This window comes from Dendrobates tinctorius, unplaced genomic scaffold (genome assembly GCF_039654945.1).
Source record: "Dendrobates tinctorius isolate UK_male_01 unplaced genomic scaffold, ASM3965494v1 ptg000133l, whole genome shotgun sequence".
Taxonomy (NCBI): Eukaryota; Metazoa; Chordata; class Amphibia; order Anura; family Dendrobatidae; genus Dendrobates; species Dendrobates tinctorius.
In genome coordinates this window covers 13,843,208-13,869,881 of record NW_027361801.1, presented here as the reverse complement: position 1 = coordinate 13,869,881, position 26,674 = coordinate 13,843,208, and the positions used below count along the sequence as shown (strand labels likewise).

Genomic DNA, 26,674 nt, shown 5'->3' with positions numbered 1-26,674 from the left:
ATGTCTGTGATAGGGGCTTGTGCTTTTGGCCTGAGGAGGGAGTGAAAGGTGTGAAAAAGTTTCTTGGGGTTGTTGGATAGTGAGGAGATCAGGGTGGTGAAGTAGGTCTGTTTGGCGAGGTAAAGGGCAGAGTTATATGTCCTTAACATAAATTTGAAGTGTATGAAGTCTTCTGGTGTGCGAGTTTTCCTCCATAAGCATTCAGCACACCTAGAGCATCGCTGGAGAAATCGGGTTTGTGATGTGAGCCAGGGCTGTTTCACTCTGTGTTTGGAGGTTCTGAGGGTGAGGGGAGCTACTTGGTCAAGGGTGCTTCTAAGAGTGTCATTGAAGTGATGTACAGCTAGATCAGGACAGGACAAAGAAGAGATTGGGGACAATGATGAGTGTAGGGAGTCTTAAAGTGTATGAGGGTTAATGGCTTGTAGATTTCTGACTGAATGGTAGGTAGGAGGGTGCTGGGGTGAGCGAGGATTTGTGAGTGTAAAGGAGAGAATGTTGTGGTCAGAGAGGGGAAGCGGTGAGTTATCTAGGTAGATTGAGTAGAGCCAGGCAAAAACCAGCTCCAGGGTGTTACCGTCTTTGTGTGTTTTAGAGGTTGAGAGCTGTGAGAGGCCTAGAGAAGTGGTTAGTGATAGAAGCTGGGATGCAGATATGGAAATGGGGCTGTTAATGGGGATGTTGAAGTCTCCCAGGATAAGGGTTGGTAGTTCTGAGGACATGAAGTGCGGCAGCCAGGCAGAGAAATGGTCCAGGAAGTGGGTGGGTGAGCCTGGGGGCCGGTATATGACCGCTACTCTGAGGGAGAGGGGACAAAAGAGCCTGATGGTGTGGACTTCAAAAGAAGGGAATCAGAGTGATGGAACTGGGGGGATGACCTGGAAAGTGCATTGTGGGGACAGGAGTATGCCGACTCCACCACCAGGTCTGTTTGTCGGTCTCGGGGAATGGGAGAATTGTAAGCCACCATGGGAAATGGCAGCAGGAGAGACAGTGTCAGAATCCTGAATCCAGGTTTCCATGAGGGCTAACAGATTCAGAGAGTTTTTCAGAAAGTAATCGTGTAGGAAAGGAAGCTTGTTGCATACAGACCATGGATTCCAAAGGGCACAATTAAAAGAAGGAGATGAAGGAGTGCAAATAATATTAGTAAGATTATTAAGGTTTAGATGTGAGGTAGGGTAGGGGTTGAGGTTGGGGGATGGTGGACCGGGGTTGGGGGAGATGTCCCCTGAAATTAGTAGGAGCAGGAAGATAAAGAGCAAGTAGTTTTTGGAATTGTATGAAGATTGTTTGTGCAGTGTGTTTGGGCAAGATGGGCTGAGGTTTTTAAAGAAGGTGAGAAGTGCATGGGAGCTGTACATGGGAGAAGGAAAGAGAGGAGCTGATGTATATGAGTCGTGATGGAGGGGGGATTGGTCGGTGAAAGTGGATTGCAAGATTACATAGGAGGATAGGAATAAAGCACATGCATAAAAGGAACAGCAAATTGTGGGTTACCTGACTCCTGCCATGACTAACTGCCATGTAGTAACTGCTGTATCACGACGCTTATCTTTGTGCCGCTTTGCTTCTGTGATGTGTGCACCCCCACATGCGTGCACTCCTAAGGATGGTTCTAAATTTATAGTCCAGACTGCTGGGTCAGAAGAGATGGATTGTGGGAACTGGTTGAGGATAATTTGGCAGCTGGGGTCAGCACACCAGGGTTTTTGTTTTTTTTTTCTTGAGGTGATCAAAGACATTCAGTCTGGCAACATCTGTTTTAACACCTCCACCAGATAAGATCTACACTGATCCCAGTCATGGATATGCAACTGTGAGTTTTAAGTACAATGCACCAAATGATTTATAACAATGAATTAGCAGACACATTAAAATATGTTTCTAGATGGTAAAGCAGCAGATGACACAACAGACAGCAAGCAGAGGGAATTTTTACCATTAGAGTCTATTGCAGCAGATGAGACAGCAATCAGAGGTGGGAAGTTGTACCATTTGAATATATTGCAAGAATATACTGCTTCTTCATTTTTGAGTGCCAAGTATTTTTGTACATATTTATGGGTTGGAAACCTTACTTGAGCACCGAACAACCTTCCTTTTTCTCTGGAGTACCGTGTTCTTTTGCCTACAAGATTGCAGTTTCTGTAGTTTTTCACAGCATCCGTTATCAGACTCTGGGGCAGAGCAGCCTGTTTAATGCAGGCACTTGTCATATTGTAGGACTGCAAAACACAATTTCTGCAGGAGGAAGTCATCTAAACTTGTAGGAGGGAATAGAGCTGTCAATGGGTGGATACTATGTAGAAAATTCCAGGAAGTCAGTTTTTTGGGAACATGAAAGTTTTCCTTCATTTACTACTCACAGAACGTGTGTTAGACTATGACGGAGACACTCTCAAGATTGTGGTGTTATAGGAACGGGTCATAAAAATGAGAACAATCTGCTGCTTTACTGCTCTTTTATGCTTACTGCTTCCACTGAACCTAGTTTTACAGTCCAGGGCATCTGAAATGAGTGAGTACAATTTATCTCCACTTGAAATCTTTATTTTCATTTTGTGATTTTTTTTCTTCTTAAAAACGTGTTCAGCATGTGAAGGTTAAGATAACAGAACTGTAACTACTTCTACCCAAAATATATGAATTAGCACATGTGCAAAAGAAACAGCTAGAAAATGTCAGTGTATGTATATATGTATGCTTATTACTGTTATGCTTTACTTGTATAGCACCATTATATTCCGCAGCACTTCACAGACATCATCATCACTGTCTCCATTGGGGCTCAAAATCTAAATTTTCAATACTCATGTCTGTGGAGTGTGGTAGGAAACCAGAGCTGAAGAAGTCTGTAATTTTTATTGTAGGTACAATTCAACAGTAAGAAACAAAATCTAAAAAAAAAAAAAAAATTGCATTGTATGATTTTTAAATAATTGCATTTTATTGCATGAAATAAGTATTTGATCACCCGCAAACCGCCAAAAATTTTGGGTCTCCCAGACTTGTTTGTTTTCCTTTAAGAAGCCCTCCTACTCTGCACTCATTACCTGTGTTAATTGCACCTGTTTTTAACTCGTTACCTGTATAAATGACCTCTGTCCTCACAATCAATCACACTCAAACCTCTCCACCAAGGCAAAGAGTTGTCTATGGACACCAGGGACAACATTGTAGACCTGCACAAGGCTGGGATGGTCTACAGAACAATAGGCAACCAGCTTGGTGAGAAAACTTGGAAAATCGGCAGAGTATCAGACAATTATTTTCCCCATTGTATGTAGAAAATCACAGTGAACTCCATTTGCTTGAGTGTTACCAGTGCTGGCCACTACGCATTCTATAGTCGGGACACAGGGAAAATCAGAAAACTTGTCACAGTTTTCCAAATGTGGGGGTACCAGAGCTCTGAGCCCCAATGATTATAATGTGATCCCTTGTGCTGTGCAGGACTCTCTGTTTTCCTCTACTTAATTCTGTACAAAATCGGAAGCACTTCTCTGCCAGGATCTTTAGATCTTTTTTTCTGTCCGTCACACATTTAAATTGAATATAACTCCCTTTATTCAATTCAAAATATATAAAAAAGAATATATTCCTTTGCCCGTGGGGAAATTCTCACTATTTTTAACCAATTTTATGCAGCTTAAAGCAAACAAGACAAATATAACATTAGCAAAAGGTTTAACATAGAGGGAAGTACAGTTGAAAAGCAATGTCTGACTTTCATTTGTTCATTTTCATAGATTTTTTATTTATTATTACTTTTGTCAGATTCGAGTTATTTCTGTGACCTTTGTGGGTTTTTCTGTCATTAAACAAGGGGTACCAACAATTTTGACCATGTGTGTATCTATCTCTTTCAAATTGATATCTTTTAATGGCTAACTTAAAAGATGGTAACATTGCAAGCTTTTAAGACTACTCAGGTCTCTTCATCAGGCATAGACTAATGCAAAATCTGAAGAATCACATATTTATACATAGCACAGAAATAATGCAATAAATAAGACAGTTGTGGCCTTAAATATTGGAACAGTTCATAATTAAGAAGTGTGAAACTTTTATTGTCCTCTGATTGGGGTCTGATTCTGTGTTGTGATGCCCCCACAAGGTCTGATGAGCAAATTCCTTAATTGATGTAAAAAGACATAAATCCATGTGACACATTCATTCCTGCACTGAGTGTGTCAAAGGTTGTCATTAGTGTTGAGCATTCCGATACCGCAAGTATCGGGTATCGGCCGATACTTGCTGTATCGGAATTCCGATACCGACATCCGATATTTTTTCAATATCGGGCATCGGAATCGGAAGTTCAAAGTTGATTGACAGCCGAAATGACGTCATCATGATGCGCGGTGTGTGCGCATCATGATGCGCCGTCATTTCGGGCCTTCCGGGGGTCTCTGCCGGCCTGCCGGGGGGCTGTGCTGGCCTGCCGTGGGGCTGTGTGGACTGCCTGGGGTCTGTACCGGCCTGCCGGGGGGCTGTGCCGGCCTGCCGGTGGTCTGTGCACCCTGTGGGGGTCTGTACCGGCCTGCCGGGGGGCTGTGCTGATGTCCGGGGGTCTGTGCAGGCATCGTCCGATGGGACTACAAGTCCCATCTGGCGATGCCTGCTACCATGACAGTGTTTGACACATTAGCCAATGATGGGACAGTAGTAGTCCCATCATCCGGCTAATGTGTTAAATGTTTAAAAAAAAATAAAATAAAATACTACATACATACTACATGCATGCTACATACATACTACATGCTACATACTACATATATACTACATGCATGCTACATACATACTACATGCATGCTACATACATACTACATGCTACATACATACTACATATATACTACATGCATGCTACATACATACTACATACATGCTACATACATACTACATGCTACATACATACTACATATATACTACATGCATGCTACATACATACTGCATGCTACATACATACTACATGCTACATACATAGTAGTATGTAGCATGTATGTAGCATGCATGTAGTATATATGTAGTATGTATGTAGCATGTAGTATGTATGTAGCATGCATGTAGTATATATGTACTATGTATGTAGCATGTAGTATGTATGTAGCATGCATGTAGTATGTATGTATGTAGTATTTTTTTTTTTTTTTTTTTTACATTTAACACATTAGCCGGATGATGGGACTACTACTGTCCCATCATTGGCTAATGTGTCAATCACTGTCATGGTAGCAGGCATCGCCCGATGGGACTTGTAGTCCCATCGGACGATGCCTGCACAGACCCCCGGCAGGCACAGACCCCCGACATCAGCACAGCCCCCCGGCAGGCCGGCACAGCCCCCCGGCAGGCCGGTACAGACCCCCACAGCCCACCGGCAGGCCGGCACAGACCCCCGGCAGGCCGGCAGAGGCCCCCGGAAGGCCCGTACAGACCCCCGAGAGGCTGTACAAGGGCAGGAAAGGGTTTTTACAATTCCGATACCGGAAGTCTCATAGACTTGAATGGGACTTCCGGTATCGGCATCGGCGATACCGATACTTTTTTTAAAGATCGGCCGATCCATTCCGATCCGATATTTTGAAGTATCGGACGGTATCGCTCAACTCTAGTTGTCATGAGTTTATACTTCCAGACCCTCCTGTCTCTCAAATTTGAAGTTACCTTTTAGTACAAGCAATTTCATGTCCATGGTGTTGTGATCTGGAATACAAAAATGTTTGGCCACAGGTAGATCCATTCTTTTTTTTTCCTTATTGTGTGGACGTGAGAATTCATCCTTGTTCTAAGTTTTTGCCATGTCTTTGTGGCACCCCAGGAGTCTGGTTGCCACTGTGGCATTGCCTCCCTCACAGGGGGTGATGTCATGCCTGGAAGCAAGGAGGAGTTCCCTGGTCAGGTAACATCAGCATTCAACACTTTTCCTGGCTCCAGACCAGAAGGTGGAGCTCAAAACCCGGATTTAGGGGAGCTTCCCTATTAGTTCTGGCCTGGAGGCAGGGTTAGGCAGTCAGTGGTGGGGACTGGAAGAGTGAGGAGCTCATCCCCCAGATGAGAGTTGCAGTCTGAGTAAAAGAAGAGTTATAGAGAAGGAGAGAAGTCTAGGAAAACCTGGGGAGTGAAGCTGTGACCAAGCTCACCCTAGAACCGGACACCAGAGTCCGTGGCTGCACGGGTACAACAGTCCCAGCAGACAAATCAGGAGGGCAGGGAACTGCAGGTCCCCTGACCCATCAGACACTAGGGGCATAGCAGCATATCAGAGCCCGAAGCCTCCACAAAGGAGCGACACCTGCAAAAGGCTCAAGCTGCCTGCCATACGGGCAAGTACTAGGACCATAAGGAACAGAGGCTCAAGCGTAGCTTTAAGCAGCAAGGACCTCAGAGGATAGCGCAGCAAGGAGGCCTCCAACTCCATCTGGCTTAGGGGATCCTAAATTGCTTCCAGGCTGTCCGGATCTCCATCTCCATCTGTTAGCAGTGCTCCCGTCTGCATTCCAAACCATCAAGTAAAGGTAAAGGAAACTACAGTTCATTTGTCTGCAGTAATTCTTTATTCCCTCAGTCCTGCACACCAATGTCACTATCTCTTATAAGAACTATAACTGCCCTGGGGCCTAGCTCTACCCATGGAGAGCTGTAACAACTCTGCTGCATCACCAATGGCCCCAGCGGTCTCCTTAGGCAGCGTCAGCCATCCCCTTATTGCCGAACACCACGGGTGGCATCATGAATTAATACCCCACAAATTTTCTTCCTCATTTATTTTAATGGACGCCCAGGGCCACGGACCGGGTCATTGCCGCCGCACCATTCCCTGAAGAACCGGCCCGGTACCGAGTACCCTACGGCCCTGTGAGGCACGCCATCTGCCCTACATACAGACCCCCACTTGGGCATTTGGTACGAATAATTAAGTACACCACATTAGATATGATGCAGTTGAAAGTACATGAGATCTTGTAGTCCTGATGTGAGTTGGGGATCTTTATCTTATATATTATTATAACTGGACAGGTTTTACATTTTTCTTGTTGCAAGGAAAGGTTCCTGTAGCTTTTCACACTCATTATCTATGAACTGTTCCAATATTTATGGCCACAACTGTTTATCCCTCTTCCATAATGATAGTTCTGTTAGTTCACGTCACTTGTCTTATCTATTGCATTATTTCTTTGCTGTGTATGTATGTACTGTATGTATGTATGTATATATGTGATTCTTCAGATTTTGTATTAGTCTATGCCTGATGAATGTGACTTATCCAGCCGGAGGCACTCCCTTAAGTGATAATCTCGATACTGGCCATCTCTAACGCTCATAACTGTTAATTTACAAACTTCACAGCTGACATAATTGTCTGTCTTTCTCTTCATTACATACAGCAGTTCTAACGCAGGTTGTCACTTGTAATGATACATCCATTCATGATCCACACAAATACCCTTTGATCTCCTAATCCGTGGTATATATTATTGGTAGTGTATTGACTTCATGCAAGTTAATCGTCTCTTTCGTTTTCTTTACCATAGGATTACATTATATCACTTGAGTTAATGGGGATTCACACTAATATGCACTATGCACTGTAATTCTTTTATTAATGTATTAGACAGCACTTGTGGGCCCTTCACACTTTTGAGCAACACTTCTTACTTAATTTGCATCTAGTAATTTACAGGTGTAACATTATATTCTGATTAAAGTAGGGAGACACTATTGGTGTATAGGATGTCTTCACTCATATGCACTGCATAGTGTGTCTCTCACACTGGAAGCATCTTATTTTTTTCAGTGTTTATGTTCTTTATGTGTCAATAAAAATTATATTTCTAAATACTTCTTTTAACCCCTGTGTGACCAAGCCAAATTTTTCAAATCTGACCTGTGTCACTTTATGTGGTAATAACTGGAATTCTTCAACAAATCCCAGTGATTTTGAGATTTGTTTTTCTCATGGCACATAATATTTTTTGATAATGGTAAATTTAGGTAAATATGTTTTGGGTTTATTTATAAAAAATATCAAATTTTACAAAAATGTAAAAAAAAGTTACATTTTTCAAACTTTAATTTTCCCTTTAATCCAGATATTCACACCACAGAAAACATTAATAAATAACATTTCCCTCATGTCTGCTTCACATCAGCACCATTTGTAAAATATTATTTTATTTTGTTTGCATTTTAGGAGGTTTAAAAATGCAGCAGCAATTTCTCATTAGGGATTTGTACTCACTCAGGTATGCCAGAGGAAAACAGGAGGCGTGCTTCTTTAAAAAAGTCTGTGCAGGTTTCTTTGCTCCATAAACCCCTAAGCAACAACAAATGGTAAACGGCCTTTAAAGCAGGCAAAACACAAAATGTCCTTAGCCGGGCTCTGCTCCCTCAGGCCTGTGGGCACACAGGCTGAGCAATGTCCAGCAGGTAGGCTCAGTCTGGAACCCCACACACAGGAAGGCTTCTCCCTCTCTGCACACAGACCATGGAGGTCTCCACACCTCCAGCCACAAACCATGTCCATTTTGTAGGCTGTAACCACACCCACAGGTGAGGAATATCGGTAGCCAGACCCACCCATCTATCATAGCTACACGCAACCTTGACCCAGGTGCACTAAACAACATCCTAGTGCTTATGTTCACTAAAGCAAAATACTTCAGATTGCATTGCAGTGAGCAGCCGTCTCTGCGACACATATCTTCCATTAGCCTCCTTACAAAGGAAATGTACAAAATGAATTTTTTAGGGACCTGTCCATTTTTAAAGTGAGTTTGGGGGTCATATATATTATAAACCCCCCAAAAGTAATACCTTTTTAAAAACAGCGCCCCTCAACATATTGAAAACAGGTAGTGTATTAATCCCTCAGGTGATTTTTCAGGAATTAATGCAAAGTGGCATGACAGGAATGAAGATGTGTATTTTTACCCCCTAAATGTCTCACACTTCTGAACAGGTTACAACAGCCAGCAGACTCTAAGGCTGCTATTTGGCCTTTAATTGCCATGGCAAACATCAGGACCACACAATCATGATCTCTGGGTGTCGATGGAGTTAAATAGGAAACCCCCACACTTTGTTAGCCATTTATATGATGGAGTCACTTTTGTCAGATCTTGAGGGCAAGGTATTGATTTGTGTCTTGATTTGTGTCTTAAAATCTTAGGAGAACATCTTTGCTCAGTTCTTGCAGATCACCTAGGTAGCAAAGCAACTTTGGGCCTCCACTGTTGTCATTTTTGGTGGCCTAAGTTGCATCAGGACATTGTTGATTTTGGGTATACCTGCAATTTTTGTGCATGCTCTAAAACCACGCATACTTGTCCTCCCAGGGCTCTCCTACCATTGGTTATTCCTGACAAACTATGGACGCATGTTTATAAGGATTTTACCAACCTTCCTTCATATGCTGGAAAAATAGTGATTTTGTTGGTGTTGGATAGGTTTAGCAATATGGCACACTTAATTGCATTACCGGCTCTCCCAAATGCGAAAACCTTGGCTCAGGTATTTTATCAGTAAGATTGTGAAGCTTCACGGGGTTCCCATCCGATGTGGTCTCAGATCGGGGGACCCTGTATATGTCAACTGTTATGAATGAGTCACCGTAGGAGGCAAAAACAGAAATACTAGCTAAGTCCAGAAAACCAGAGAAGTTGGCAGCTATCGGATTGCAGACCCCTGAACCTATCAACAACAACTAGCAGTAGCTGTGGGTGGTTCCTACGGTGCTCTAGACCCCTCGATCACAGCCGGAGAACTACATAGCCTAAAGACAGAAAGGGAAATCTAAACTGCCCCAGAGCAGACCCCAAAACAATAGGCAGCCCCCAACATATAATGATGCTGAAGCAAGATGAAAAAACACTCACACAGATAGAAAGATAGACTGAGCAAATGATGGGGCCCAAGCTAACTAGATAGGACAGGATAGAAAAGCTGCTGTCTGTAATCCGCCAAAACCCTATCAAAACAAGAGCCAACAGCTGATAGGGAAAAAAGCACTGAAGACGCTAGGCTTCAAAAAGACTATATCAGTACTCAGGTATTATCTGAAGACAGAGCAAAAAGGAATTCAGCTCACCCAGCAGGGAAAGGCAGAAATCCAGAAAAACAAGGCAAAACGAAACCAAAACACAAATGCAGAAGGTAAAGCAGAAAACTTAGCTTTTGAGGAGCAGGAATCAGACTGGTCTCCAAGAATCCCTCAGAGAAATCACCCGCAAGGCAGAAGGGCGTTGGCTGCCTTATATCCAGTCAGCAATCCTAGTCACCCAGTCATCATCATTCTGCTCAGGTGCTTTGTAATCAGCCTCACTACCTTCCTTCACCAGAAGAGGGAGTTCATAAGACCTCAATGGTGAAGGGGAAAATGAACTCACAACAGTCAACATTTTGGAGGGCTTTTTGTTTTCGCCTAGGGGTGCATCCATCTTTTTCTTCGGCTTTCCATCAACAATCTAATAGTCAAATCGAAAGTATAAATCAAACCTAAGAGACATACTTAGGTGTTTTGTTTCTGAAAACCAGGAAGATTGGTTATGTTACTTACCTTTGGCAGAATTTGCGCTAAATAATTGTCGCCATGAGTCCACGCGTCAGTCACTATTCTTTGGTGCATATAGTTTTTATCCTCATTTCTGTGCTTTCAGTAGGAATAAGTCTTCGGGGGTTCCTGAGTAGGATCATTCTTCTTTGTCTCTCTATTCCGTATGCCAAGGGGTACAGAACAACTCGAAAGTGATGGGAGACAGATATAAACATATCGCTGATAAAAAAGCTTATGACAGGTCTGGACCTTTGTGTGAATTAGGCCTGTTTCACACTTCCGTTTTTTCAAATCCGTCAAAATCCGTTGTTTTCCGTAAAAAAACGGATCCGCCATTTTTTGCAGGATCCGTTTTTTTTGTCCCATAGACTTCCATTACGGTTACCGCGGATCCGTCAAAAAAACGGATCCGTTTTTTTAAAAACGGATCCGTTGGCATCCGTTTCCGTCAAAAAAACGGAAACGGATCCGTTTGGCGGACACAAAAACGGAAGTGTGAAACAGGCCTGACTGTATGGTTGTCCTTCAGAAACATCAAGTAGAAAGTTCCCTCCTGGAAACTGCGTACCAGGTTTATTGGTCCGTATAAGGTGGTCGCTGTTATTAATCCTGTAGCTTTTCTCCTTGAGCTAGCACAAGCACTTAAGATTCACAATGTCTTTCACAGTTCATTGCTTAATAATAATAATTATCTTTATTTGTAAAGCGCCAACATATTCCACAGTGCTTTACAATTTTACAGTTTCAAACACAACAGTCAAAAGTAACAACTTTAACAATAATACAATGATTAAAGCAAAATAAGATGGCCCTGCTCATGAGAACTTTACAATCTACAATGAGGTGGGGGAGATACAAAGTACAGGTGTGTATTTACATTGATGTATTTACAATGATGGTCCAGACATCTTGAGGGAGTGGGGGATAGCCCATTCACTATCTCTATCTACTCACGCACCCTTACATATAAAATGACTGATTAGGGAACATGATAGTCTGCTCTGAACAAATGTGTTTTGAGATAGCGCCTAAAACTGTGTAAGTTGTGGCTGGTCCTAATTTCTTGGGGTAGAGCATTCCAGAGGATTGGCGCAGCACGGGAGAAGTCTTGGAGTCGGGAATGAGAGGTACGGATTAGTGCATAGGTAGAGCACAGCGGTCGGCTAGGCCAATAGACAGAAATGAGGGAGGAGATGTAGGGGGGTGCTGCACTGTGGAGAGCTTTGTGGGTGAGAAAAAGTACTTTGAATTGGATCCTATAATGAATGGGCAGCCAGTGTAACGACTGGCGAAGAATGGACGTGTCCAAGTACAGATTAGCCAGATGGATGACCCTGGCTGCTGCATTAAGGATGGACTGGAGAGGGGAAAGTCGAGGGATGGGGAGGCCAATTAATAGAGCATTACATTAGTTCAGGCGGGAGTTGATCAGGGCGACAGTGAGGGTTATTGTTGTTTTCATGGTAAGAAAAGGGTGGATTTCAGAGATGTTCTTTAGGTGTAAGCGACAAGAGCAGGCAAGAGATTGTATATGGGAGGTAAAGGAGAGATTGGTGTCAAACATAACACCCAGACAGCACGTCTGCTGCCAAGGTGTTATTATGAAGAAGGTGGTCTTCTCTTCCATCCTCCCAGTGGATGGCCATGGAACAAGGAGGTGGAATAAGATTCTGCAGGTGAACAACTGGCTACGTCGATGGTGCCGTCAGCAACGATTTGGATTTCTGGATCACGGAGTGAACTACTTATACGATGGACTACTTGCTAGAGATGGGGTGCACCTTACGAAGACTGGAAAGCATGTATTTGGAAGTCGCCTTGCTACACTTGTAAGGAGAGCTTTAAACTAGAACAACATGGGAAGGGAAGCAAAAGACCAGAAAAAGCCATACACCTGACAAATGCTATTGAGAACTCTGCTATTAGAAGTGGAAAGGAAGAACAAAAACGAAAGAATCTAATTAATAAAAATATTGGAGAAAGAGAAACCAATCACAAACTAAAATGTTTCTATACTAATGCACAAAGCATGGGCAACAAACAAGGAGAATTGGAACTACTAACACAGGAAAAGAAATATGATGTCATTGGAATCACTGAAACTTGGTGGGACAATACACATGATTGGAATACAAGACTAGAAGGATACAACTTATTTGCAAGAAACAGACTTGATAAACGAGGAGGGGGTGTCGCATTGTATGTTAGAAACGCGTATATCTGCACAGAGATTGAAGCTTCAGAGACTGGGAGTTCTGTGGAAACTGTTTGGGTAAGAATACAAGGACAGAACAATGGAAAGGACACCATTGTAGGCATTTACTACAGGCCGCCTGTGCAAGCTGAAGATATGGATGAACTCTTTATGCATCAAATGGCCAAGTTCTCCAAAAAATATGACATAGTTGTCATGGGAGATTTCAACTATCCAGACATTTGTTGGGAATCTCTCTCAGGCAAAACTAACAGGTCAAGGAAATTCTTATCCTCTCTTGCTGACAACTTTATCTTCCAAAAGGTAAGGGAGAAAACAAGGGGAACTGCTACCTTGGATCTAATCCTTATAAACAGGGAGGAAATGGTTGAGGAGGTAAAAGTGGCTGGGACCCTAGGAGGTAGCGACCATGCTATTTTAGAATTTTGGATAACTAGAGGCGGAAGACCTGTGAAGACTCAGACGTCAAGGTTAGATTTCAGAAAGGCAGATTTTAAGGGATTCAGAAAGAGAATTGGAGGGATCCAATGGCTGGATATCCTTAAAGACAAAAATGTCCAGGAAGGATGGGAAATCTTGAAAAATGAAATTCTCAAAGCACAGTTGTTAACAATTCCGAAAAGAGGGAAGAATAGGAAGCAGTTAAGGAAACCAGGATGGATGAACACAGAACTTAAGCACATGCTAAAAAGGAAGAAAAAAATGTTTATAAAATGGAAAGAGGGAGGCATATCTAAAGAAGAATATAATGCTGTCTGCAGAACCTGCAGGGCACAAATCAGATTAGCTAAAGCTGAAAATGAATTGAGGCTTGCAAGAGATGTCAAAAGCAATAATAAAGGATTTTGGGGATATGTCAAAAGTAAAAGAAAAGTCAAAGATGCTATAGGATTTTTACAGGATGAAAATGATGAAATGGTAAGACAGGATGTTGAGAAGGCTGAACTTTTAAATTCCTATTTTGCATCTGTTTTCTCTCAGAAAGGAAATGTAACATCAACTGTTATTCACTGTCCTATTAAGGGAATAGAAGAATCCAGGATATCTATAAACAGAAAGATAGTGAGGAAACACTTAGCTAACCTAAATGAATTCAAGTCTCCAGGTCCAGATGAATTACACCCCAGAGTACTGAAGGAGATAGCAGAAGAAATTTTTGAACCCCTCTCTATAATCTTTGAAAATTCTTGGAGAACAGGAGAAGTGCCAGAAGACTGGAGAAGAGCAAATGTTGTTCCTATCTTCAAAAAGGGGAAGAAGGTGGACCCAGGTAACTATAGGCCGGTGAGTCTGACTTCTATACCAGGAAAGATCTTTGAACAAATTATTAAACAACATGTATGTCAATACCTGGATAAGAATGAAGTGATTAAACAGAGTCAGCATGGGTTTGTAACTAATAAGTCATGTCAGACTAACTTAATTTCCTTCTATGACGGTATCACTGATTGGGTGGATCAAGGAAATGCTGTAGATATAGTATATCTTGACTTCAGCAAAGCATTTGACAAAGTCTCTCATACAATCCTTATTGAAAAAATGATTAAGTATGGAATGGACAAGGCAACTGTTAGGTGGATTCATAACTGGCTTAGTGATCGGACCCAAAGAGTGGTCGTAAATGGCTGCACATCCAGTTGGAAGAATGTCTCAAGTGGGGTACCACAGGGCTCTGTCCTGGGCCCTGTATTGTTCAACATCTTTATCAACGATTTAGATGAAGGAATTGAGGGTAAACTGATTAAATTTGCTGATGACACAAAGCTAGGAGGGATAGCTAATACTAGAGAAGAGAGAGAGAGGATTCAAAAAGATTTAAATAAACTGGAGAAGTGGGCAGCAACTAACAGAATGGTTTTTAACAGGGAGAAATGCAAAGTACTACATCTGGGCAATAAAAATGGAAAAAGCATATATAGAATGGGAGGAATAGGGCTAAGTGACAGCACATGTGAAAAAGACTTGGGTATACTAATAGATCACAGACTGAATATGAGTCAACAGTGTGATGCAGCAGCAAAAAAGGCAAATGCAATTCTAGGATGTATTAACAGAAGCATACAGTCTAGATCACGTGAAGTCATTATTTCCCTCTACTCCTCTTTGGTCAGACCTCATCTGGAATATTGTGTCCAATTTTGGGCACCACATTTTAAAAAAGACATCAACAAACTGGAGCAAGTTCAGAAAAGAGCGACCAGAATGGTGACCGGTCTGCAAACCCTGTCTTATGAGGAAAGGTTGCAGGATTTGGGAATGTTTAGTTTGCAAAAGAGAAGACTGAGAGGAGACTTAATAGCTGTCTACAAATATCTAAAGGGCTGTCACATTGTAGAAGGATCAACTTTATTCTCATTTGCACAAGGAAAGACTAGAAGCAATGGGATGAAACTGAATGGGAGGAGACACAGATTAGATATTAGAAAAAACTTTTTGACAGTTAGAGTGATCAATGAGTGGAACAGGCTGCCACGAGAAGTGGTGAGTTCTCCTTCAATGGAAGTCTTCAAACAGAGGCTGGACAGACATCTGACTGGGATGATTTAGCGAATCCTGCTTTGAGCAGGGGGTTGGACCAGATGGCCCAGGAGGTCCCTTCCAACTCTACAATTCTATGATTCTATGATGCCACTCACGGAGAAGGAAATGTCAGATTTAGGGAGGTTGGTAGATGGCAGGAGTAGAAGTTCAGTTTTGGAAAGGTTGAGTTTCAGATAGAGAGCGGACATGATGTTGGAGACTGCGGACAGACAGTCACTGGCGTTCTGTAGTACAGCGGGGGTAATATCAGGGATGGCTTATATAGTCGTGTGTCATCAGCATAAAGATGGTACTGAAAGCCAAATTTGCTGATGATCTGTCCAATTGGGGCCGTGTAGAGAGAGAACAGAAGGGGGCCAAGGACTGAGCCCTGAGGTACCCCGACAGCGAGAGGAAGAGGAGATGACGTGGAGCCAGAGAACAAGACGCTGGAGGAGTCAGAAAGATAGGAAGAGAACCAGGAGAGAGCAGTGTCCTTAAAGGGAATCTGTCACCTCATTTTTGGACTATCAGCTGCTGGCACCGCCATCAGGGGCTTATCTACAGCATTCTGTTATGCTGTAGATAAGCCCCCGATGTAACCTGAAAGATAAGAAAATGAGTTATATTATACTCACCCAGGGGCGGTCCGGGTCCGGTTTTGGTCCGATGGGTGTAGCGGTCTGGTCTGGTGCCTGTAGATAAGCCCCTGATGGCAGTGCTGGCAGCTGATACTCCAAAAACGGGATGACAGATTCCCTTTAATGCTAGTGATTGGAGCCTAGAGAGTAGGATTAATGAGGACATGAAGTACAGCAACCAGACTGAGAAGTGGTCAAGGAATTGGGTGGGTGAGCCTGGGGGCCGGTATATGACCGCTACTCTGAGGGAGAGGGGACGAAAGAGCCTGATGGTGTGGACCTCAAAAGAAGGGAATGAGAGTGATGGAGCTGGGGGATGACCTGAAAAGTGCATTGTGGGAACAGGAGTATGCCGACTCCACCATCAAGTCTGTTTGTGGGTCTCGGGGAATGGAAGAATTGTAAGCCACCATGGGAGATGGCAGCAGGGGAGACAGTGTCAGAATCCTGAATCCAGGTTTCAGTGAGGGCCAACAGATTAAGAGAGTTGTTCATAAAGTAGTTGTGCAGGAAAGGAAGCTTGTTACATACTGACCGCAGATTCCAGAGGGCACAATTAAAAGGAGATGAAGGAGTGCAATTAATATAAGGTTAGTAAAGTTTCAATGTGAGGTAGGGTAGTGGTTGAGGTTGGGGGAATGGTTGAGCAGGTTTGGAGGAGATGTCCCCTGAAATCAGTAGGAGTAGGAAGATAAAGAGCAAGTACAGTTGTGGCCAAAAGTATTGACACCCCAGCAATTCTGTCAGATAATACTCAGTTTCTTCCTGAAAATGATTGCAATCACAAATTCTTTGGTATTATTATCTTCATTTAATTTGTCTTAAATGAAAAAACACAAAAGAGAATGAAGCAAAAAGAAAAACATTGATCATTTCACACAAAACTCCAAAAATGGGCCAGCCAAAAGTATTGGTTCCCTCAGCCTAATACTTGGTTGCACACCCTTTAGCCAAAATAACTGCGACCAACCACTTCCGGTAACCATCAATGAGTTTCTTACAATGCTCTGCTGGAATTTTAGACCATTCTTCTTTGGCAAACTGCTCCAGGTCCCTGATATTTGAAGGGTGCCTTCTCCAAACTGCCATTTTTAGATCTCTCCACAGGTGTTCTTTGGGATTCAGGTCTGGACTCATTGCTGGCCACCTTAGAAGTCTCCAGTACTTTCTCTCAAACCATTTTCTAGTGCTTTTTGAAGTGTGTTTTGGGTCATTGTCCTGCTGGAAGACCCATGACCTCTGAGGGAGACCCAGCTTTCTCACACTGGGCCCTACATTATGCTGCAAAATTTGTTGGTAGTCTTCAGACTTCATAATGCCATGCACACGGTCAAGCAGTCCAGTGCCAGAGGCAGCAAAACAACCCCAAAACATCAGGGAACCTCCGCCATGTTTGACTGTAGGGACCGTGTTTTTGTTCTTTGAATGCCTCTTTTTTTCTCCTGTAAACTCTATGTTGATGCCTTTGCCCAAAAAGCTCAACTTTTGTCTCATCTGACCAGAGAACGTTCTTCCAAAACGTTTTAGGCTTTTTCAGGTAAGTTTTGGCAAACTCCAGCCTGGCTTTTTTATGTCTCGGGGTAAGAAGTGGGGTCTTCCTGGGTCTCCTACCATACAATCCCTTTTAATTCAGATGCCGACGGATAGTACAGGTTGACACTGTTGTACCCTCGGACTGCAGGGCAGCTTGAACTTGTTTGGATGTTAGTCGAGGTTCTTTATCCAACATCTGCACAATCTTGCGTTGAAATCTCTTGTCAATTTTTCTTTTCCATCCACATCTAGGGAGGTTAGCCACAGTGCCATGGGCTTTAAACTTCTTGATGACACTGCGCATGGTAGACACAGAAACATTCAGGTCTTTGGAGATGGACTTGTAGCCTTGAGATTGCTCATGCTTCCTCACAATTTGGTTTCTCAAGTCCTTAGACAGTTCTTTGGTCTTCTTTCTTTTCTCCATGCTCAATGTGGTACACACAAGGACACAGGACAGAGGTTGAGTCAACTATAATCCATGTCAACTGGCTGCAAGTGTGATTTAGTTATTGCCAATACCTGTTAGGTGCCACAGTTAAGTTACAGGTGCTTTTAATTACACAAATTAGAGAAGCATCACATGATTTTTCGAACAGTGCCAATACTTTTGTCCACCCTCTTTTTTATGTTTGGTGTGGAATTACTGTATATCCAATTTGGCTTTAGGACAATTATTTTTGTGTTTTTCCATTTAAGACAAATTAAATGAAGATAATAATAACAAAGAATTTGTGTTTGCAATCATTTTCAGGAAGCAACTGAGTATTATCTGACAGAATTGCAGGGGTGTCAATACTTTTGGCCACAACTGGAGTTATTGGAATTGTCAGAAATTTTTTTGTTTAATGTGTTTGGGCAAAATGGGTTGAGGTTTTTCCGGAAGATGAGAAGTGCATGGGAGGTGTACATGGGAGAGGGATGTATAGAGGGGCTGATATGTGTATGAGTCGTGATGGAGGGGGGATGGGGCGGTGAATGTGGAAGGCAAGAGAACACAGAAGGATAGAAATAAAGCACATGGATAAAAGGGAGTACAAAGTGTGGGATACCTGACTCCTGCCCTGACTAACTGTCATGGAATAACTGCTTCTTCTGGATGCTTAGCTAATGGGATGCTTTGCTGAGGGGAGGCACGTGTAAGCACCCTACACTGTGTGCTTAAAAAGTATGTTGCATTGTCTGATACATCACCAGTCATGGTGGACGGTAACTTAGAATTTCAGGTAGTAAAAATTGTTGATTCTTGTTTTATCCATCGTTCCCTCCAGTACTTGGTGCAATGGAAAGGTTAAGGTCTGAAAATACAGCAAAAAAGGTAGAGATGCTTACCTGCCCAGGCCTCCAAACAAATGTACTATCAGGATGCAGTGGACCAAGCGCTATCAAAATGCATCCCATGTGAACAGACACCATAGTTTACAAGACCAAATGGGCCCAACTGCACCCTGAAAAATAAAGTGCAAAAAACACATAAAAAAATGTGAGGTATTAGTTGATATTTTGACCAAAATATGTAAGCTCTTAACCCTCGTCACGGATCCCCACGCTTACGAGTCCTAACACTAAACAGCAATAGCACAAAAAAAGGACTTGAAAATCCTCCAAAAATTCAATAATACAGCACAAAAGGCAGAGATGCTTACCTGCCCAGGCCTCCAAACAAATGATGTGTGGACCCATATAGTTAAGATGGCGGCAACACAGGTCCAAGAATACCCATGAGACAACCGCTCACATCCTACCAATCCATGGAGGGGGCGGTTGCTTGGTATATTAATGCACAATGAAGACTTGTATGCGGCGCTGTTCACACTATGGCAATGCACAGCATCCAGGTTAACAGCCTATTAGTTACGGCCTTCTATTAGATCAGGCGGGCTGCCCAGCGCTATCAAAATGCATCCTATGTGAACAGACACCACAGTTTACAAGACTAAATGGGCCCAACTGCACCCTGAAAAATTAAGTGCAAAAAACATATAGAAAATGTGAGGTATTAGTTGATATTTTGGCCAAAATGTGTATGCTCGTGACCCTCGTCACGGATTCCCACGTGACCATATTGTATATTGATCTATTTGCATGATCTATTTACATATACAAATATATATATGATTGCCTGCACAAGGTGCGGAAGCAGGGTTTATGCAGGTTGTTTGATGGTTTTTATTCATGTTGTCAATAAAGCTTTTTCCCTTTTATAATGTACTAGCTGAAGAGCCCTGCGCTGCCCGGGCATAGTAACTAAGACACCAGAAACGCATTGAGAACACAAACATCTATATCTTCTATGCTGGCATTTTAACCTCTACCCTGTATTGACTGAAGTGAATAAATTTGTTTTCAAAACCAGAGCGCTGAGTGGAACAGTCCTAACTTCCATACCAGGGATCACTTAAGAGAGGCATGGGGTGAGAATCAGAGCGCTGAGGGATTTACCCTAACTTCCATACCGGGGATCCCTTTAAGAGAGGCCTAGGGTCAGTACCAAAGCGCAGAGTGGATTTGCCCTGACTTCCATACTGGGGATCCCTTTACGAGAGCCTTGGATCAGAACCAGAGCGTTGAGTGGATTTGCTTTGACTTGCATACAGGAGATCCCTTTAAGAGAGTCTGGGGTCAGTACCAGAGCATTTGAAGGCAATTGCCCTGACTTCCATAACGGAGATCCCTTTAAGAGAGGCCTGGGGTGAGAATCAGAGCTCTGAGTGGATTTGCCCTGAGTTGCATACAGGAGATCCCTTTAAGAAAGCCTGGGGTCAGTACCAGAGCATTTTAAGGCAATTGCCCTGACTTCCATACCGGGGATCCCTTTAAGAGAGGTCTGGGGTCAGAACCAAAGCGCTGGATGGATTTGCCCTGACTTCCATACTGGAGATCCCTTTAAGAGAGGCCTGGGGTCAAAACCAAAGTGTTCTGTGCTCCTTTCTGTGGGGCAGACAATGGCTGGGAGCTTATGTTCCCAGGGATGCCAGATTTCTCCCACCCAGTCAGTGCCTGCTGAGGTGTTGTCAAGTGGGAAAACTTGCTCATAGCAACCAATCACAGCTCAGCTTCTTTTAACCAGCTCTGGTGAAATGAGAGACGCTTAGGAATTGGTTGCAAGGAAAACTGTTGCTCATAGCAAACAATCACAGCTCAGCTTCTTTTGAACAGCTCTGGCGAAATGAAAGATGCTTCGTGATTGGATGGTGATACACACATACATACATTCAGTTTTATATATATAGATTGGTGGTGTGCACTTCATATAGTGGTCTTGCTTTCTCTTTTCTTTTTGGCTCCATCTACCAAAGTCACGTTGCACCACAGACTGTCCAGGAGTTGGTGGATGCTTTAGTCCAGGTCTGGGAGGAGATCCCTCAGGAGACCATCCGCCGCCTCATCAGGAGCATGCCCAGGGGTTGTACAGTAGGGAGGTCATACAGGCACATGGAGGCCACACACAATACTGAGCCTCATTTTGACTTGTTTTGAGGACATTACATTCCACTTTAATTTTGTGCGTGACTCCAAATCCAGGCCTCCATTGGTTAATAAATTTGATTTCCATTGATGGTTTTTGTGTGATTTTGTTGTCGGCACATTCCACTTTGTACAGAACAAAGTATTCAATGAGAATATTTCATTCATTGAGATCAAGGATGTGTTATTTGAGTGTTCCCTTTATTTTCTTTTGAGCAGTGTATATGATATATATAATATTGCGATGGGTTAACTCACTCAGCTGCTTCCAAAGGTAGACTCAGGAATATTTCCTGTGGTAAATTGGTAAATCACCTGCTGGTTTATTAGGTATCTTTCTGGCATAATGGCAAAACAAATAGATAACGTATAGCAAAGTGCATATTTCTGAGAGATTCACCCGCTCAGACCACCATGTGTCTTCAGCTCCACCTGGAGCCACCGTTTGGAGTCTTTCCTCTCCAAACCACAACAGAGAAAAAAACACTGGCTGTACATTTAATATCTCAGCCACACCCTTGAGGTGCCAGAGAATATGGGAAGCAAGATGTGCCACAGTGCGCGCTGCTGAATCCACAAAATCACCTGGGATGCAAGATGTAGTAACAAAGTACTTCTTTATTCCTTCCTACGCGTTTCGGCGCCCTTCCTGGCACCTTCCTCAGGGATATCAAGGATATCGAAGGTGCCAGGAAGGGCGCCGAAACGCGTAGGAAGGAATAAAGAAGTACTTGCTTCCCATATTCTCTGGCAATTTTTCCACTTTGGAGTGGTCGGTGGAGGTCCTGCAGCAGCTGATACTGTGTTATGTCTTCAAGCCAGTTGTGGGTCACACAACTGGAATAGGTGAGTGGAACTGCATTACACCACTCACATCGTAGTGTCACTAGTGATAGGGCACTATTGCGCCTCTTGTTCCCCCACCCTTTTTGTATTGACACCCTTGAGGTGGAGATATAGTGAGTAGGTGTCCCGCCCATCTCTTACCTACTCACCTACAAACCTCCCATAACATGGCTGATTGACTCCTTCAGCACCTAGCATGCATATACTGTACTGTGCCAGTAACCCTGTCACTAATATATTATCTGACTTTCTTGCTTGACCACAATTACCTCCGCAGGATGAATTCCTTTTCTAAATAATCCCACAATAGTAAGTCTACTGTATATTGTATCTGCATATGTTTAGTTTAACCTGATTGATAACAGATTATAATAAAACTAGCTGAAGAGCCCAGCGCTGCCCGGGCATAGTAACTAACTGTGGTTAGTTATAACAAATTATAATTATCCTCCATCCCATAGTCCCGTGCCTATATACCCATCATACATATCCTCCATCCCATAGTCGAGTGCCCATATACCCATCCTCCATCCAATAGTCCCATGCCCATATACCCATCATACATATTCTCCATCCCATAGTCCCATGCCCATATACCCATCATACATATCCTCCATCCCATAGTCGAGTGCCCATATACCCATCATACATCCTCCATCCCATAGTCGAGTGCCCATATACCCATCACACATCCTCCATCCCATAGTCCCGTGCCCATATACCCGTCATACATAGCCTCCATCCCATAGTTCCGTGCCCATATACTCGTCATACATATCCTCCATCCCATAGTCCCGTGCCCATATACTCGTCATACATATCCTCCATCCCACAGTCCCATGCCCATATACCCATCATACATATCCTCATACCATAATCCCGTGCCCATATACTCGTCATACATATCCTCCATCCCATAGTCCCGTGCCCATATACCCGTCATACATATCCTCCATCCCATAGTCCCGTGCCCATATACCCGTCATACATATCCTCCATCCCATAGTCCAGTGCCCATATAACCGTCATACACATCCGCCATACCATAGTCCTGAGCCCATATACCGTCATACATATCCTCCATCCCATAGTCCAGTGCCCATATACCCATCACACATCCCCCATCTCATAGTCAACCATTATGACATCATAATGAGCGGCGGCAGGGCTTGCAACCTATGATGACATCAGCGTCGCCATGGCAACCATTGTGACATCATAATGAGGGGCGGGGCTTGATATGCAAAACAAAGTCTAAGCACAAATGCAAAAGGCCGAGCAGAAAACTTAGCTTTAGAGGAGCAGGAATTCAGACTGGTCTCCAAGGATCCCACAGAGAAATCACCCGCAGGGCAGAAGGGCGTCGGCAGCCTTATATCCAGTCAGTAACTCCACTCAGCCAGTCATCATCGTCAGACTCAGGTGTTTGATAATCAGGCTCACTACCTTTCTTTACCAGAAGAGGGAGTTCCTCGGGCCTCAGTAGTGAAGGGGAAAATGAACTCACAACAGTACCTCCCCCTTGAGGAGGGGTCACCGAACCCTCAACCACGCCAGCAGGGCGATCAGGGTGAGCCCGATGAAAGGCACGCACCAATCTTTTGGCATGAATATCAGAGGCAGAGACCCAGGAATTATCCTCCTGACCATAACCCTTCCACTTAACCAAATACTGGAGTCTCCGTCTAGCCAGACGGGAATCCAGTACTTTCTCTACCTCATATTCCATGTTACCTTCAACCAATACAGGGTGTGGACGTGCCACCCCCGGAACAACAGGTTCAACAAACCTCTTCAACAAAGATTTATGGAACACATTATGGATTTTAAATGTGACAGGAAGAGCCAAACGAAAAGAGACCGGATTAATAATCTCCAAAATCTTGTAAGGTCCAATAAATCTAGGCTTAAACTTAGGAGAAGCCACCTTCATAGCAATATTTTTTGATGATAACCACACCATATCACCAACCTTAAACTGGGGACCAATGGTCCTATGTCGGTTGGAAAACCGCTGGGCTTTTTCCTGGGAGAGAGATAACTTATCCACCACTTGGTCCCAGATCTGGTGCATTCTCTCCACCACAGTGTCAACACCTGGGCAGGTAGAGGGCTCTACCTGCCCTGAAGAAAATCGAGGATGAAACCCAAAGTTACAAAAAAAAGGTGACATCAAAGTGGCAGAACTAGCTCTATTATTTAAAGCAAATTCGGCCAAGGGCAAAAATGAAACCCAATCATCCTGATCAGCAGAAATAAAACATCTCAAATGACTCCAAGGTCTGGTTTGTTCTCTCTGTCTGCCCATTGGTCTGAGGGTGAAAAGCAGAGGAGAAGGACAACTGAATTCCCAGCTTGGAACAGAAAGTTCTCCTAAATCTAGACACAAACTGGACTCCTCTGTCAGATACAATGTTCTCAGGAATCCCGTGCAAGCGAACCACATGTTGTAAAAACAGGGGCACCAACTCAGAGGAAGGCAGCAACTTAGGGAGTGGTACAAGATGAACCATCTTAGAGAACCTATCACAAATCACCCAAATGACAGTCATCCTTTGAGAGACAGGCATATCAGAGATGAAATCCATTGAAATATGGGTCCATGGCCTCTTGGGGACAGGCAAAGGCATCAACAACCCACTAGAGCGAGCACACGATTTAGACCGGGAGCACGTCCCACAGGACTGCACAAAATTCCTGACATCACGAGACAAGGCGGGCCACCAAAAAGACCGACTCACCAGATCTCTAGTACCAAAAATACCTGGATGACCAGCCAAAGCAGAGCAATGAACTTCAGACATCACTCTCTTCTTCCACTGGTCAGGAACATACAACTTTCCACTGGGACAACGCTCAGGTTTGTCCTCCTGGAACTCTTCCAGAGCACGTCTCAAATCGGGCGAGATGGCAGAAAGAACTACCCCTTCGCCTAAGATGGTAGCAGGCTTGGTCACCACAGGAGAATCAGCAAAGAAGCTCCTTGAGAGGGCGTCTGCCTTGACATTCTTAGTTCCAGGAAGAAAAGAAACCACAAAATCAAAACGTGTAAAAAACAAGGCCCACCTAGCCTATCTAGGGTTCAAGCGCTTAGCCGACTCTAGGTAAATCAAATTCTTGTGGTCAGTGAGGACCACGACTTGATGCTTAGCTCCCTCCAACCAATGTCTCCACTCCTCAAATGCCCATTTCATGGCCAACAGTTCCCGCTTCCCCACATCATAGTTACGTTCAGATGGAGAGAACTTTCGGGAAAAGAAAGCACAGGGATTCATTTTAGATGTTACAGGATCCTTTTGGGACAAAACAGCTCCTGCACCAATCTCAGAAGCATCCACCTCTACCTGGAACGGAAGTGAGACATCAGGTTGCCGCAAAACCGGGGCGGAGGTGAATCTTCGCTTCAGCTCCTGAAAGGAAGAAACAGCCTCCGGAGACCAATTTAACACATCAGCACCCTTCTTAGTCAAATCAGTCAATGGCTTGGCAATACTAGAAAATTTTGCTATAAATTTCTGATAAAACCCAAAAACTTCTGGAGGGCCTTCAAAGAAGTGGGCTGAACCCAATCGTAAATGGCCTGTACCTTGGCCGGGTCCATTTCAATAGTTGACGGGGACAAAATAAATCCCAAAAAAGAAATCCTCTGTACTCCAAAAAGGCATTTAGATCCTTTGACATACAGGGAATTCTCCCTCAAGATCCGGAACACAGTCCGAATATGTTCCACATGAGAATCCCAATCCTTGGAGAAGATCAAAATATCATCCAGATAGATAATCAAAAATTTATTGACAAAATCTCGGAAAATATCGTTCATGAAGCACTGGAAGACAGAAGGGGCATTAGGGAGCCCAAAAGGCATCACCAGGTACTCAAAATGTCCCTCCGGAGTATTAAACGCCGTCTTCCATTCATCCCCATGCTTAATGCAAATAAGATTATACGCCCCCCTGAGGTCAAGCTTGGTAAACCAGCAAGCACCTTTAACTCTGGAGAATAGATCAGAAATCAGGGGTAACGGATACTGATATTTAACAGTAATTTTGTTGAGGGCACAATAATCAATACAAGGTCTTAATGATCCATCCTTTTTGGCTACAAAAAAAAAACCCGGCACCTAAGGGTGACGAGGATGGTCTAATATGACCCTTCTCCAACGCCTCCTTAATATAGGATCGCATAGCCTCGTGCTCGGGTACAGATAAATTGAAGAGCCGACCCTTGGGAAATTTACACCCCGGGCTCAGTTCAATTGCACAGCCATAACTCCTATGAGGAGGCAGAGACGCAGACTCATTCTCACTAAATACATCATAAAAGTCCGCCAAATAATCAGGAACATCATGCGACTGAGGAGAGGTGGAAAACACCGGAGCCTCACTAAAGGCACACCGACAACCCCAACTCACCACAGACACAGATTTCCAATCCAAAACTGGATTATGAATTTGTAACCAGGGAAACCCCAGAATAATAGTATCATGCAGATTATGCAACACCAAAAATCTGCAATTTTCTTGATGGTCTGGGGCGACCCGCATTACCACCTGTGTCCAAAGCTGAGGTTTATTTTTAGCCAAAGGAGTAGCATCAATCCCCCTAAAAGGGATAGGCATCTGCAGAGGTGTCATCGGAAATCCACAACGTTTAGCAAAATCCAAGTCCATTAGGTTTAGGGCTGCTCCCGAATCCACAAAAGCCTTGGCGGAAAATGTGGACAGGGAGCAGATCAGAGTAATAGCCAGAAGAAACTTAGGTTGAACACCACCAACAGAAAACGTGTGTGCAAAGCGTTTCTCTCGTTTAGGACAGACAGAAATAATATGCGAGGCATCTCCACAGAAAAAACACAACTTATTACGCCTTCTGAACTCCTGACGCTGCTCTCTG

The 26,674-nt window shown here is 43.5% G+C and overlaps 1 protein-coding gene across 2 annotated transcripts in view; it reads left to right on the top strand.

Annotated features, from left to right (window-relative positions):
• The first annotated feature begins 2,304 nt into the window (after positions 1-2,304).
• Positions 2,305-26,674, top strand: part of LOC141048096 (interleukin-13 receptor subunit alpha-1-like) — a 212,487-nt gene continuing 188,117 nt past the window's right edge. Inside the window, exon 1 of one of the 2 annotated variants that reach the window (XM_073543490.1) lies at positions 2,305-2,521. In XM_073543490.1, coding sequence (XP_073399591.1) covers positions 2,437-2,521 — 85 coding nt within the window. In that variant the 5' untranslated portion in view covers positions 2,305-2,436. The remainder of the gene's footprint in view (positions 2,522-26,674) is intronic. The other variant, XM_073543489.1, reaches the window with a different exon arrangement.